The sequence below is a fragment of the Doryrhamphus excisus genome, linkage group LG19 (genome assembly GCF_037039965.1).
Source record: "Doryrhamphus excisus strain RoL-2023G ecotype Guam linkage group LG19, RoL_Dexc_Guam_v1.1, whole genome shotgun sequence".
In the NCBI taxonomy this organism is placed as follows: Eukaryota; Metazoa; Chordata; class Actinopteri; order Syngnathiformes; family Syngnathidae; genus Doryrhamphus; species Doryrhamphus excisus.
Genome location: NC_136375.1, coordinates 16,218,175 through 16,233,149, shown reverse-complemented (window position 1 = coordinate 16,233,149; position 14,975 = coordinate 16,218,175). Strand labels below are relative to the sequence as shown.

At 40.9% G+C, this 14,975-nt stretch overlaps 1 protein-coding gene across 5 annotated transcripts in view; it reads right to left on the bottom strand.

Annotated features, from left to right (window-relative positions):
* Positions 1-14,975, bottom strand: part of grin2db (glutamate receptor, ionotropic, N-methyl D-aspartate 2D, b) — an 83,711-nt gene that overhangs the window by 33,379 nt on the left and 35,357 nt on the right. For 2 of the 5 annotated variants that reach the window (XM_078798800.1, XM_078798801.1), the window contains exons 1-3: positions 14,420-14,865; positions 13,931-14,259; positions 12,170-12,284 (exon numbers count right to left, since the gene is read on the bottom strand). In XM_078798800.1, coding sequence (XP_078654926.1) covers positions 12,170-12,284; positions 13,931-14,259; positions 14,420-14,563 — 588 coding nt within the window. In that variant the 5' untranslated portion in view covers positions 14,564-14,865. Of the gene's footprint in view, positions 1-12,169; positions 12,285-13,930; positions 14,260-14,419; positions 14,866-14,975 lie in introns of those variants that run through there. The other 3 variants (XM_058057660.2, XM_078798799.1, XM_058057665.2) reach the window with 2 other exon arrangements.

Here is a 14,975-nt window from a genome sequence, read left to right as displayed (position 1 = left end):
CTCTAATAATGTTTAAAAAAAACACATCCAGAATTTGGTAGATATATTTTTAAGACTTACTGTATATCTTATTTTCTATTACTATGTCTAGCAGTGTAAATGTGACTATAGGGTTGTTATGTCATGTGTAGAGGGCTCTAATAATGTTTAAAAAAACACATCCAGAATTTGGTAGATATATTTTAATGACTTACTGTATATCTTATTTTCTATTACTATGTCTAGCAGTGTAAATGTGACTATAGGGTTGTTATGTCTTGTGTAGAGGGCTCTAATAATGTTAAAAAAACACATCCAGAATTTGGTAGATATATTTTTATGACTTACTGTATATCTTATTTTCTATTACTATGTCTAGCAGTGTAAATGTGACTATAGGGTTGTTATGTCTTGTGTAGAGGGCTCTAATAATGTTAAAAAAACACATATCTAGAAGTTGGTAGATATATTTTGATGACTTACTGCATGTCCTATTTTCTATTACTATGTCTAGCAGTGTAAATGTGACTATAGGGTTGTTATTTCATGTGTAGAGGGCTCTAATAATGTTAAAAAACACATATTTAGAAGTTAGTAGATATATTTTGATGACTTACTGTATATCTTATTTTCTATTACTACTGTGTAGCATTGTAAAGGTGACTATAGGGTTGTTATTTCATGTGTAGAGGGCTCTAATAATGTTAAAAAAACACATTTAGAAGTTGGTAGATATATTTTGATGACTTACTGTATATGTTATTTTCTATTACTATGTCTAGCAGTGTAAATGTGACTATAGGGTTGTTATTTCATGTCCAGAGGGCTTTCAACATGAAACAGTTTTCAGGAAGACTTGACTGCCTTCTTACTCCGACTTTCCAACTTCTTTCAGCATATAACGCAGGTGTGGTGCTAAATGGACCTCGCGTCCCTGAACGTGTTGGGTCGGATGGGGCTGATTGGCGGCTGCAATCAAGAGCAGCGTGCACGTCTTTGCTTCCACTCAGCTCACTGTGGGCTGCTTGTGCAAAGAAATGTGGGCGGCAGAGAGGAAATCTCCATCCTTGTCAATTTGCTTGGGTTTGATGGATGCAGTTTTATGGCTGCAGGCTCGGCTGGTCTAAATGCATATTGTTCACACACCGTGGTTAAAGATCGGCTCAAGCTATTGAGAGAACGTTGTTTTGTTTGCTCTATGGGGCTGACAACGTGGGCATCTGGAATTGGCATTCTTGTTACCGCACGACTGTACGCCGTTGCTGCTGGACTATTAAAGGCAGCATGGCTCCACGCGTGCACGCTCACCTAAAGACCAAAGTCACCTCTAAGCCTGACAAGTACAACTCGGCCGACAATGCCGATAACAAAGATGCATGCCTGTACGGACAGTCGGCACAAGGACGAGGATATAGGAGAGGACGTTTACCCAACCTCCATGTCTGACACACGAAAAGGCAGACGGTGATGTTCTGATCACCATTTGTAATTAAAGGCATTGCTGTAATTATTATCATTATTATTATTATTATTGAATGCTGAAGCTGAACTGAAATATCCTACAAATGTGAGGACGTGGGGAATTGAACCAGCAACAACAACAAAAACAAAGTTCAGGGTTCGGATGGTTGGAGGCTCCAGTAGCCCAAACAGAAGGTGGATGATTCTACACTCGATCAAACTTACTTAATATGAGTCAGAGACGCTGCATAACTACTTCCTGAAGGTGCACCCTAAGCATCATGGGAAATGTAGTCATAAATTAGCTGTATCGCTGTACAAACGACGGGCTTCAAAAAAAGTCAATTCGCTAAATTTGAATTCAATTAATATGTTTTGAAATGAATTAATCATGATTAATCATGATTAAGTATGATTAAGTAATTTTTTAAATTTTTGCATTTTCCTCACAAGGGTCACATGGGGAGGCTGGAGCCTATCCCAGCTGTCTTGGGGCGAGAGGCAGGGTACACCCTGGACTGGTGGCCAGTCAATCACAGGGCACATATAGACAAACAACCATTCACACTCACATTCATACCTATGGACAATTTGGAGTGGCTAATTAACCTAGCATGTTTTTTTTTTTTTTACTTCTAAGAACCAGTGGTGTCATTAGGCCTATTTAAAAATATTCTTAAGACCCCCTAAATAATTTGATATTTTTATTGATTTTTTTAATTTTTTTTTACAAAAAAAATAGGCTAATACTAGCCTACTACTATTACTAGTAGTACTAATAATCATTCATTGGGGGGTTGCTGGAGCCTATCCCAGCTGTCTTGGGGCGAGAGGCGGGGTACACCCTGGACTGGTGGCCAACAACCATTCACACTCACATTCATACCTATGGACAATTTGGAGTGGCTAATTAGCCTAGCATGTTTTTGGAATGTGGGAGGAAATTGGAGTACCCGGAGAAAAGAACATGCAAACTCCACACAGAGATGGACAAAGGTGGAATTGAACCCGTGTCTCCTAGCTGTGAGGCCTGTGTGCTAACCACTTGTCCACCGTGCAGCCGAAGGAAATAATTCATTCATTTTCTACCGCTTACGCTCACGAGGGTAGCGGGGGGCGCTGGAGCCTATCCTAGCTATCTTGGGGCGAGAGCCCGGTATATTTTCTATATTTGTCCTTAGCAAACATCTATAAATTTCCATGATCCAGGAGCCTTAAAGGCTTTGGAAAAGCAGCAGGAGGCCCACGGAGTCAGCAGCTTCCCCACTCGACACATGCATGCTCACCTGATGATAAAAGTCACCTCTCAGCCTGTCAAGTACGACTAAGCCGACAAGGCACACAAAAAAAGGCGCCCTGGGTACAGGGACGCACATCCACGGAATAATACATGAAAACAGCGAGGACAGAGACGGCTTTGGGAGTCAAACATGGCGGCTGAGAGGAAGGAGACAGCTTTGTCACGCAACAGGCAGAAACAGCATCTGCATTTGGTTAAGAAGTGTAGAAATACAGAGAGCTCATGTTTTAAGATGAGGCCATAAATGGTCATTAAGTTGGTCTAAAAGTCCCGGAGCGTCCCTGAACGCTCTCCAGCTTAGCTGAGCCTCGCCTGCTTGATGAGCTTCAATGCGCCAGCCAGCCTGGCCGCTCCTGGGCTTTAGGTAATGGCGCAGTCATTGTAAAGACAACATGAAATATTCAGGGAGCGCCATCAGCCTGGATGTGCATCGTAGGCAGATACGGGCGTCTTATCCTCTTTTGGTGGGTTTGTGTGTGTGTGTGTGTGGGCGGGTACGGTACCCTTGGTTTGAGTCGAAGGACCTGCACAGGAGCATCTAATTGAAAGGGATTTGAGGGATACGGCAGGAGTCAGCAGGTTACCACATGCGGAGACCGGACTCTGGTGGGCTGTTAAAACCAGCGGGGGGGCTGAGAACCTTCAATGTGTTTATTTGCGCTGCTGTGCAAACTGTACACAGACAGTTTGTGGGCGCGCGCCGCTCTCCTCGTTATCGGGATCAACGTTTTTTTTTTCCCCCACGACAACCTTCACAGCCCGAGGAAAACATGACAGGATGTCGTAACGAGCCGCTTGTGTGACGCTACACACACGCTACACACACACACACGTACATGCCTGCATCATATGGATACCGCCACTACGACATACGTATATGAGGACATTTTGGGTGCTTTGTTTTCAGTTGGGCGGCACGGTGGTCAAGTGGTTAGCGTGCAGGCCTCACAGCTAGAAAACCTGGGTTCAATTCCAACCTCGGCCATCTCTGTGTGGAGTTTGCATGTTCTCTCCGTGTACTCCGGTTTCCTCCCACATTCCAAAAACATGCTAGGTTAATTAGCCACTCCAAATTGTCCATAGGTATGAATGTGAGTGTGAATGGTTGTTTGTCTATATGTGCCCTGGGATTGGCTGGCCACCAGTCCAGGGTGTACCCCACCCTGCCTCTCGCCCCAAGACAGCTGGGATAGGCTCCAGCACCCCCGCGACCCTCGTGAGGAAAAGCAGTAGAAAATGAATGAATGAATGTTTTGAGTTGTGGACTCCTATAGAGCAGCTACACACCATAACCTGCACGGAAAGCTTTCTAGATCTTCCAGATCCAGAGTATAAGTCACACAAAGCCAAAAATGCATAATAACATAAAACATACATAAGTCGCACTGGAGTATAAGTTGCATTTTTTGCGGGTTTATTTACCGTATTTTCTGGACTATAAGTCGCTCTGGAGTATAAGTCGCACAAGACTTAAAATGCATACTTAGGTGGAAAAATAACATACATAAGTCACACTGGAGTATAAGTCGCACAAGGCCAAAAATGCATACTTAGGTAGAAAAAAAACATACATAAGTCACACTGGAGTATAAGTCGCACAAGGCCAAAAATGCATAATTAGGTAGAAAAAAACATACATAAGTCGCACTGGAGTATAAGTTGCATTTTTTGTGGGTTTATTTACTGTATTTTCTGGACTATAAGTCGCTCCAGAGTATAAGTCGCACAAGACCAAAAATGCATACTTAGGTAGAAAAAAAACATACATAAGTCACACTGGAGTATAAGTCGCACAACGCCAAAAATGCATACTTAGGTAGAAAAAAAACCATACATAAGTCACACTGGAGTATAAGTCGCACAAGGCCAAAAATGCATACTTAGGTAGAAAAAAACATACATAAGTCGCACTGGAGTATAAGTCGCATTTTTTGCGGGTTTATTTACTGTTTTTTCCGGACTAGAAGTCGCTCCAGAGTATAAGTCGCACAAGACCAAAAATGCATACTTAGGTAGAAAAAAAAACATACATAAGTCACACTGGAGTATAAGTCGCACAAGGCCAAAAATGCTAGGATTTTTCTACTTAGGGAGAAAAATAACATACATAAGTCACACTGGAGTATAAGTCGCATTTTTTGCGGGTTTATTTACCATATTTTCTGGACTATAAGTCGCTCCGGAGTATAAGTCGCACAAGACTAAAAATGCATACTTAGGTAGAAAAATAACATACATAAGTCACAATGGAGTATAAGTCGCACAAGGCCAAAAATGCATACTTAGGTAGAAAAAAAACATACATAAGTCACACTGGAGTATAAGTCGCATTTTTTGCGGGTTTATTTACTGTTTTTTCCGGACTAGAAGTCGCTTCAGAGTATAAGTCGCATTTTTTGCGGGTTTATTTACTGTTTTTTCCGGACTAGAAGTCGCTCCAGAGTATAAGTCGCACAAGACCAAAAATGCATACTTAGGTAGAAAAAAAAACATACATAAGTCACACTGGAGTATAAGTCGCACAAGGCCAAAAATGCTAGGATTTTTCTACTTAGGGAGAAAAATAACATACATAAGTCACACTGGAGTATAAGTCGCATTTTTTGCGGGTTTATTTACCATATTTTCTGGACTATAAGTCGCTCCGGAGTATAAGTCGCACAAGACTAAAAATGCATACTTAGGTAGAAAAATAACATACATAGTAAGTCACACTGGAGTATAAGTCGCACAAGGCCAAAAATGCATACTTAGGTAGAAAAAAAACATACATAAGTCACACTGGAGTATAAGTCGCATTTTTTGCGGGTTTATTTACTGTTTTTTCCGGACTAGAAGTCGCTCCAGAGTATAAGTCGCACAAGACCAAAAATGCATACTTAGGTAGAAAAAAAAACATACCTAAGTCACACTGGAGTATAAGTCGCACAAGGCCAAAAATGCTAGGATTTTTCTACTTAGGGAGAAAAATAACATACATAAGTCACACTGGAGTATAAGTCGCATTTTTTGCGGGTTTATTTACCATATTTTCTGGACTATAAGTCGCTCCGGAGTATAAGTCGCACAAGACTAAAAATGCATACTTAGGTAGAAAAATAACATACATAGTAAGTCACACTGGAGTATAAGTCGCACAAGGCCAAAAATGCATACTTAGGTAGAAAAAAAACATACATAAGTCACACTGGAGTATAAGTCGCATTTTTTGCGGGTTTATTTACTGTTTTTTCCGGACTAGAAGTCGCTCCAGAGTATAAGTCGCACAAGACCAAAAATGCATACTTAGGTAGAAAAAAAAACATACCTAAGTCACACTGGAGTATAAGTCGCACAAGGCCAAAAATGCTAGGATTTTTCTACTTAGGGAGAAAAATAACATACATAAGTCACACTGGAGTATAAGTCGCATTTTTTGCGGGTTTATTTACCATATTTTCTGGACTATAAGTCGCTCCGGAGTATACTAAGTCACACAAGGCCAAAAATGCATAATGTACATCTACCTTTTTAAAAGTAGATATAAAAAAGTTATCAGTATCAGTATGACTAAAAGACACCGTGCATTTTCGATTTATGCTACGCTTATCTGCATTTGTATTCTAAGTGTAAGAAACTGCAATCCTCAACTATTGATCACAGCGGCGTTCTTTCATTTCTTTCAAGATGAAACGTCTGAGCACTGTTATGACTATTTATTTCTTATCGATTAAAAAAAAAAAGCTTTATATTGCTACAGCCGGGGTGTTCAAAAGCGCTATTACCCCCCCTTCTTTTAAAAATGGCCCAAAGTCACATACCGGTCGTGGGAAAAGTGTCCACTAAGGTGTTGTTTTGGTCAACCATGATAGTATCAGCCTTTGGGGGTAAATACTGGCTGAAATAAAAAGTACAGTAGTCTATCTGTGTAGCGTGGGACTATGTTAGCATACGCACTATTGTGTGTTTAAGGACCGTCAAACAAAGTGGGATAAAAAAGGCAAAACAACTCATTTTTTGGACTATAAGTTGCTCCAGAGTACATACAATGTACTGTGATTGGCAAACACCTCCACTTTAAGAAGCAAAGAATCCTTTTGGACGACGAGTCAATCATCTCCAACACAAGAAGGGTCCTTTAGCCTCCATTGGACCTGGATAACCGACAACCTACACGAACAATCGGCGAGTCAGCAGCAAATGAAGACAAAAGCGCAGCCGGCATCTCTCTCGCCTGCACCTCGGGCACTTGGAGGAATATTGAACTTTACATGAACGTAAACCCCCCCGACCTTCGCTCTGTACTCGCTGTCAGGTTTATGTTTCCACACGCCCGTGCTCAACAGCTTTGTCCAGCCAGCAGGCGAGGAATTGAAAGCATCAGGCCAACGTGGCTTTCATCAATCTGTTATTAATGTCTAGCTTTTATACCTGACTGCTGTGCCCCGCTTTTAGCCTTCTTTTTAGCTCTCAATGAATGTATGGATGTCGTACTGTATTTTCTGGACTATAAGTCGCTCCGGAGTATAAGTCGAAAAAGGCCAGAAATGCAGAATTAGGTCGAAAAAACCATACATAAGTCGCACTGGAGTATAAGTTGCACAAGACCAAAAGTGCATAATTAGGTCGAAAAAAACATACATAAGTCGCACTGACGTATAAGTGGCATTTTTTGCGGGTTTATTTACTGTATTTTCTGGACTATAAGTCGCTCCGGAGTATAAGTCACACAAGGCCAAAAATGCATAATTAGGTTAAAAAAAACATACATAAGTCGCACTGGAGTATAAGTCTCATTTTTCGCGGGTTTGTTTACCGTATTTTCTGGACTATAAGTCGCACAAGACCAAAAATGCATACTTAGGTAGAAAAAAAACATACATAAGTCGCACTGGAGTATAAGTCACATTTTTTGCGGGTTTGTTTACCGTATTTTCTGGACTATAAGTTGCTCTGTAGTATAAGTTGCACAAGGCCAAAAATGCATACTTAGGTAGAAAAAAAACATACATAAGTCACACTGGAGTATAAGTCGCACAAGGCCAACAATGCATACTTAGGTAGAAAAATAACATACATAAGTCACACTGGAGTATAAGTCGCACAAGGCCAACAATGGATACTTAGGTTAAAAAAAAACATACATAAGTCGCACTGGAGTATAAGTCTCATTTTTCGCGGGTTTGTTTACCGTATTTTCTGGACTATAAGTTGCTCTGTAGTATAAGTTGCACAAGGCCAAAAATGCATACTTAGGTAGAAAAAAAACATACATAAGTCGCACTGGAGTATAAGTCACATTTTTTGCGGGTTTGTTTACCGTATTTTCTGGACTATAAGTTGCTCTGTAGTATAAGTTGCACAAGGCCAAAAATGCATACTTAGGTAGAAAAAAAACATACATAAGTCGCAATGGAGTATAAGTCGCACAAGGCCAAAAATGCATACTTAGGTAGAAAAAAAACATACATAAGTCGCAATGGAGTATAAGTCGCACAAGGCCAAAAATGCATGCTTAGGTAGAAAAATAACATACATAAGTCACACTGGAGTATAAGTCGCATTTTTCGCGGGTTTGTTTACCGTATTTTCTGGACTATAAGTTGCTCTGTAGTATAAGTTGCACAAGGCCAAAAATGCATACTTAGGTAGAAAAATAACATAAGTCACACTGGAGTATAAGTTGCATTTTTCGCAGGTTTGTTTACCGTATTTTCTGGACTATAAGTCGCACAAGACCAAAAATGCATACTTAGGTAGAAAAATAACATACATAAGTCACACTGGAGTATAAGTCGCACAAGGCCAACAATGCATACTTAGGTAGAAAAATAACATACATAAGTCACACTGGAGTATAAGTCGCATTTTTCGCGGGTTTGTTTACCGTATTTTCTGGACTATAAGTCGCACAAGACCAAAAATGCATACTTAGGTAGAAAAGAAACATACATAAGTCGCACTGGAGTATAAGTCGCACAAGGCCAAAAATGCAAACTTAGGTAGAAAAAAAACATACATAAGTCACACTGGAGTATAAGTCGCATTTTTTGCGGGTTTATTTACTGTTTTTTCCGGACTAGAAGTCGCTTCAGAGTATAAGTCGCATTTTTTGCGGGTTTATTTACTGTTTTTTCCGGACTAGAAGTCGCTCCAGAGTATAAGTCGCACAAGACCAAAAATGCATACTTAGGTAGAAAAAAAAACATACATAAGTCACACTGGAGTATAAGTCGCACAAGGCCAAAAATGCTAGGATTTTTCTACTTAGGGAGAAAAATAACATACATAAGTCACACTGGAGTATAAGTCGCATTTTTTGCGGGTTTATTTACCATATTTTCTGGACTATAAGTCGCTCCGGAGTATAAGTCGCACAAGACTAAAAATGCATACTTAGGTAGAAAAATAACATACATAGTAAGTCACACTGGAGTATAAGTCGCACAAGGCCAAAAATGCATACTTAGGTAGAAAAAAAACATACATAAGTCACACTGGAGTATAAGTCGCATTTTTTGCGGGTTTATTTACTGTTTTTTCCGGACTAGAAGTCGCTCCAGAGTATAAGTCGCACAAGACCAAAAATGCATACTTAGGTAGAAAAAAAAACATACCTAAGTCACACTGGAGTATAAGTCGCACAAGGCCAAAAATGCTAGGATTTTTCTACTTAGGGAGAAAAATAACATACATAAGTCACACTGGAGTATAAGTCGCATTTTTTGCGGGTTTATTTACCATATTTTCTGGACTATAAGTCGCTCCGGAGTATACTAAGTCACACAAGGCCAAAAATGCATAATGTACATCTACCTTTTTAAAAGTAGATATAAAAAAGTTATCAGTATCAGTATGACTAAAAGACACCGTGCATTTTCGATTTATGCTACGCTTATCTGCATTTGTATTCTAAGTGTAAGAAACTGCAATCCTCAACTATTGATCACAGCGGCGTTCTTTCATTTCTTTCAAGATGAAACGTCTGAGCACTGTTATGACTATTTATTTCTTATCGATTAAAAAAAAAAAAGCTTCATATTGCTACAGCCGGGGTGTTCAAAAGCGCTATTACCCCCCCTTCTTTTAAAAATGGCCCAAAGTCACATACCGGTCGTGGGAAAAGTGTCCACTAAGGTGTTGTTTTGGTCAACCATGATAGTATCAGCCTTTGGGGGTAAATATAGAGTGAAATAAAAAGTACAGTAGTCTATCTGTGTAGCGTGGGACTATGTTAGCATACGCACTATTGTGTGTTTAAGGACCATCAAACAAAGTGGGATAAAAAAGGCAAAACAACTCATTTTCCGGACTATGAGTCGCTCCGGAGTATAAGTCGAGTATAAGTCGCACAAGGACCAAAAACCTCCACTTTAAGAAGCAAAGAATCCTTTTGGACGACGAGTCAATCATCTCCAACACAAGAAGGGTCCTTTAGCCTCCATTGGACCTGGATAACCGACAACCTACACGAACAATCGGCGAGTCAGCAGCAAATGAAGACAAAAGCGCAGCCGGCATCTCTCTCGCCTGCACCTCGGGCACTTGGAGGAATATTGAACTTTACATGAACGTAAACCCCCCCGACCTTCGCTCTGTACTCGCTGTCAGGTTTATGTTTCCACACGCCCGTGCTCAACAGCTTTGTCCAGCCAGCAGGCGAGGAATTGAAAGCATCAGGCCAACGTGGCTTTCATCAATCTGTTATTAATGTCTAGCTTTTATACCTGACTGCTGTGCCCCGCTTTTAGCCTTCTTTTTAGCGCTCAATGAATGTATGGATGTTGTACTGTATTTTCTGGACTATAAGTCGCTCCGGAGTATAAGTCGAAAAAGGCCAAAAATACATACATAAGTCGCACTGGAGTATAAGTTGCACAAGACCAAAAGTGCATAATTAGGTCGAAAAAAACATACGTACATAAGTCGCACTGACGTATAAGTGGCATTTTTTGCGGGTTTATTTACTGTATTTTCTGGACTATAAGTCGCTCCGGAGTATAAGTCACACAAGGCCAAAAATGCATAATTAGGTTAAAAAAAAACATACATAAGTCGCACTGGAGTATAAGTCTCATTTTTCGCGGGTTTGTTTACCGTATTTTCTGGACTATAAGTCGCACAAGACCAAAAATGCATACTTAGGTAGAAAAAAAACATACATAAGTCGCACTGGAGTATAAGTCGCATTTTTTGCGGGTTTGTTTACCGTATTTTCTGGACTATAAGTTGCTCTGTAGTATAAGTTGCACAAGGCCAAAAATGCATACTTAGGTAGAAAAAAAACATACATAAGTCACACTGGAGTATAAGTCGCACAAGGCCAACAATGCATACTTAGGTAGAAAAATAACATACATAAGTCACACTGGAGTATAAGTCGCACAAGGCCAACAATGGATACTTAGGTTAAAAAAAAACATACATAAGTCGCACTGGAGTATAAGTCTCATTTTTCGCGGGTTTGTTTACCGTATTTTCTGGACTATAAGTCGCACAAGACCAAAAATGCATACTTAGGTAGAAAAAAAACATACATAAGTCGCACTGGAGTATAAGTCGCACAAGGCCAAAAATGCAAACTTAGGTAGAAAAATAACATACTACATAAGTCGCACTGGCATATAAGTCACATTTTTTGCGGGTTTGTTTACCATATTTTCTGGACTATAAGTTGCTCTGTAGTATAAGTCGCACAAGCCCAAAAATGCATACTTGGGTAGAAAAATAACATACATAAGTCGCACTGACATATAAGTCACATTTTTTGCGGGTTTGTTTACTGTATTTTCTGGACTATAAGTTGCTCTGTAGTATAAGTCCAAAAATGCATACTTAGGTAGAAAAATAACATACATAAGTCGCACTGGAGTATAAGTCGCATTTTTTGCGGGTTTATTTACTGTACTTTCTGGACTATAAGTCGCTCCAGAGTATAAGTCGCACAAGGCCAAAAATGCATAATTAGGTAAAAAAAAAAACATACATAAGTCGCACTGGAATATAAGTGGCATTTTTTACGGGTAATTTATTTTCCAAACTACTTGACCAAAACAGACATTACGCCATCTTGGAAGGCAAGTTGTAACAACAATAAAAGAATAGAGAACAGGCTGAATAGGTGTAAGATATGCTAACACAATTCTTATTCAGCTACACTAAAAATAAACATGAACACATTTACATAAACATTTATAAGTCGCTCTGGAGTATAAGTCGCAGGAACAGCCAACCTATTAAAAAAAGTACACCTTATAGTCCGGAAAATACGGTATTTTAATGCTAACTCTATTTTTCTTCACTGTAAAGCGTCTTTGAGTATTTTGAAAAGCGCTATACAAATAAAATGTATTATTATTATTTTATTATGAGTGCAAATGGCCCCTGTAGCTTGATGACGCAACACCACAACCAGATATCGTAACAACAAAACTCATATCATGTCCTTACATCTTCCCATCCTTTTCCGGGTGTCCAGGAAATGACGTCCAGGAAGGGGTTGGCCAGGTAGCCGTCGCTGTCGAAGGAGAAATCGCGGCCGCCGAGTGTGATGTTGGTGAAGTACCTGTTGGGCAGGGAGAGACACGTTCAAGATCAATCCCACTAAAACGATGAATGAACCATTAGCCTCATAGCTGTCCACACCAGGCAACGTCTGGGGTATCTATCAGGAGGGAAAATGATTGGCATTAAAAATGAACGGAGGCGATGCCTGTCAGAGGGGGCCGGTGTCTGTTTGCTCAGGAATACATTCAAGTGGCTTCATGAATAAACACCAGACACGCTCGGCTGGCTCCAGATGCTGGGGTGCTTTCACCAAGCACACACAGCAACGGCGTCTACTCTGCGTATACCGTTAGCCGCCTAGCTGCTGGTCTTCCAAATGGATTCCAAATGTCACTTTTTAAATCTTTTTGTTTTGTTGTTTTAAACAAACCAATGCGGTTAGTTTGGAGCTTCTTTTTGTCCCACGGGGGAAGTCTATGGCTGGGTTGGAAAGAGCAAGAAAACTACTACATACTTCCATGCCCATAATGTGACTTTTTAAACCTTTTTTTTGTTGTTGTTTTAAAAAAAAAAAACAATGTGGTTAGTTTGGAGCTTCTTTTTGTCCCATGGCGGAAGTCTATACTGTGTTGGAAACCACATGCAAACTACAACATACTTCCATGCCCATACTAATGTGACTTTTTAAACCTTTTTTTGTTGTTGTTTAAAAAAAAAAAAACAATGTGGTTAGTTTGGAGCTTCTTTTTGTCCCATGGCGGAAGTCTATACTGTGTTGGAAACCACATGCAAACTACAACATACTTCCATGCCCATACTAATGTGACTTTTTAAACCTTTTTTTTGTTGTTGTTTAAAAAAAAAAAAACAATGTGGTTAGTTTGGAGCTTCTTTTTGTCCCATGGCGGAAGTCTATACTGTGTTGGAAACCACATGCAAACTACAACATACTTCCATGCCCATACTAATGTGACTTTTTAAACCTTTTTTTTGTTGTTGTTTTAAAAAAAAAAAACAATGTGGTTAGTTTGGAGCTTCTTTTTGTCCCATGGCGGAAGTCTATACTGTGTTGGAAACCACATGCAAACTACAACATACTTCCATGCCCATACTAATGTGACTTTTTAAACCTTTTAAACCTTTTATTGTTGTTGTTTTAAAGCAAATCAATGTGGTTAGTTTGGAGCTTCTTTTTGTCCCATGGGGGAAGTCTATGGCTGTGTTGGAAACCGCATGCAAACTACTACATACTTCCATGCCCATACAAAAATTTGACTTTTTAAACCTTTTTTTGTTGTTGTTGTTTTAAAACAAACCAATGCAGTTAGTTTGGAGCTTCTTTTTGTCCCATGGGGGAAGTCTATACTGTGTTGGAAACCGCATGCAAACTACTACATACTTCCATGCCCAAACAAATGTCACTTTTTAAACCTTTTTTGTTGTTGTTGTTTTAAAACAAACCAATGCAGTTAGTTTGGAGCTTCTTTTTGTCCCATGGGGGAAGTCCATGGCAACCTCCTCATGGATGGTCGGAGCATCCCTATAAGCATCTCCTAGCCTCTCTGGTATCCTCTCCGTGCCCTCCCTGTCAATCAAGTCCTCCGATTGAGCCCACATTCCCCCCATAGCTCCTCCTGGCGGAAAACCAACTCATTTCCCCGAATTCCGACTCCATCGTCCTCCTTCTTGGCTGGCTTTCCTCACCTCATCCTCCCCCGCAGTCTCTGGGTCTGGTTGGTATCCGTCATGCAGTTGGTGACAAAGTTGGGCCCGCCCGTCATCCCGTAATCTTTCCGCATGGCCACCGCCCCGTGAGTCAGCACCGACACGCCCCTGGCGATCCTGCGATGGGGTTCGTCCCTCCATCCCTGGGGTCGCACGGCAAACAGCGCCCTCGGCAGGCTCTCCACACCCAAGCCCGAGAGAGCCGGCCCCACGGCAAACCACATGTGCGAGGCCCCGGCCTGGCCCGCCGCCCAGGCCGCTCGGAACACCAGCTCCGCCTCCTCCTGGGAGCAGTACAGCAGGCGGACCTGGGGGACGGTAGGAAAGGTGGGAGGGAGCGGGGGAGGAGGGGAGACACACACACACATATACAAGCTAGTGAGATAAGGAGGGGACAGGGGAGACGTGGAGAGAGACGTGGAGAGAGACGGGGTTGGAGACGGGGAGGTGAGGGAGACGGAGGTGCACCTGAAAGGAGGCGAGGAGGAGCTGGGAGATGACAGATAAAGGTGCTGGGCAGAGGAGGAGGAGGAGGAGAGACAGCTGTAACGTGTGCTGCCATACGTGTGTAGGACTCACAAAGTGACAAGAAGCTGGATGAGATGCCACCATTGAAGTTCTATTCACTTAGTTCAAGTTCCTGCCAGAGGGGGCGCTGTTCAGCTACGTTATTCCCGTTATTCCCGATATCTTTCCACACTGCCTGCACTACAAAAGCTACACTTCAAAACAAGACAACATTTTTATATTGTCTTGCGATTTACACAGGAGAAAAATCATATAATACAGTTGCACCTTGGTTAAAGGCCGCCTTGGTTAGAGCTTTTTTTCACTTAACATCCCAAATTTTGCTCAAATTTTGCCTTGGATTGAATTTCTCTGCCTTCTAAGCCTCCGCTTCTTGGATCATAGGGAGATAGATCTATTTTTTTTTTTTATTTTAAAGCTCTCTTCCCGTGAACCGAAATCAAAATGAAATTGGGTGACCATATATCCTGCTTTCCCAGGACAAGTCATGTTTTCC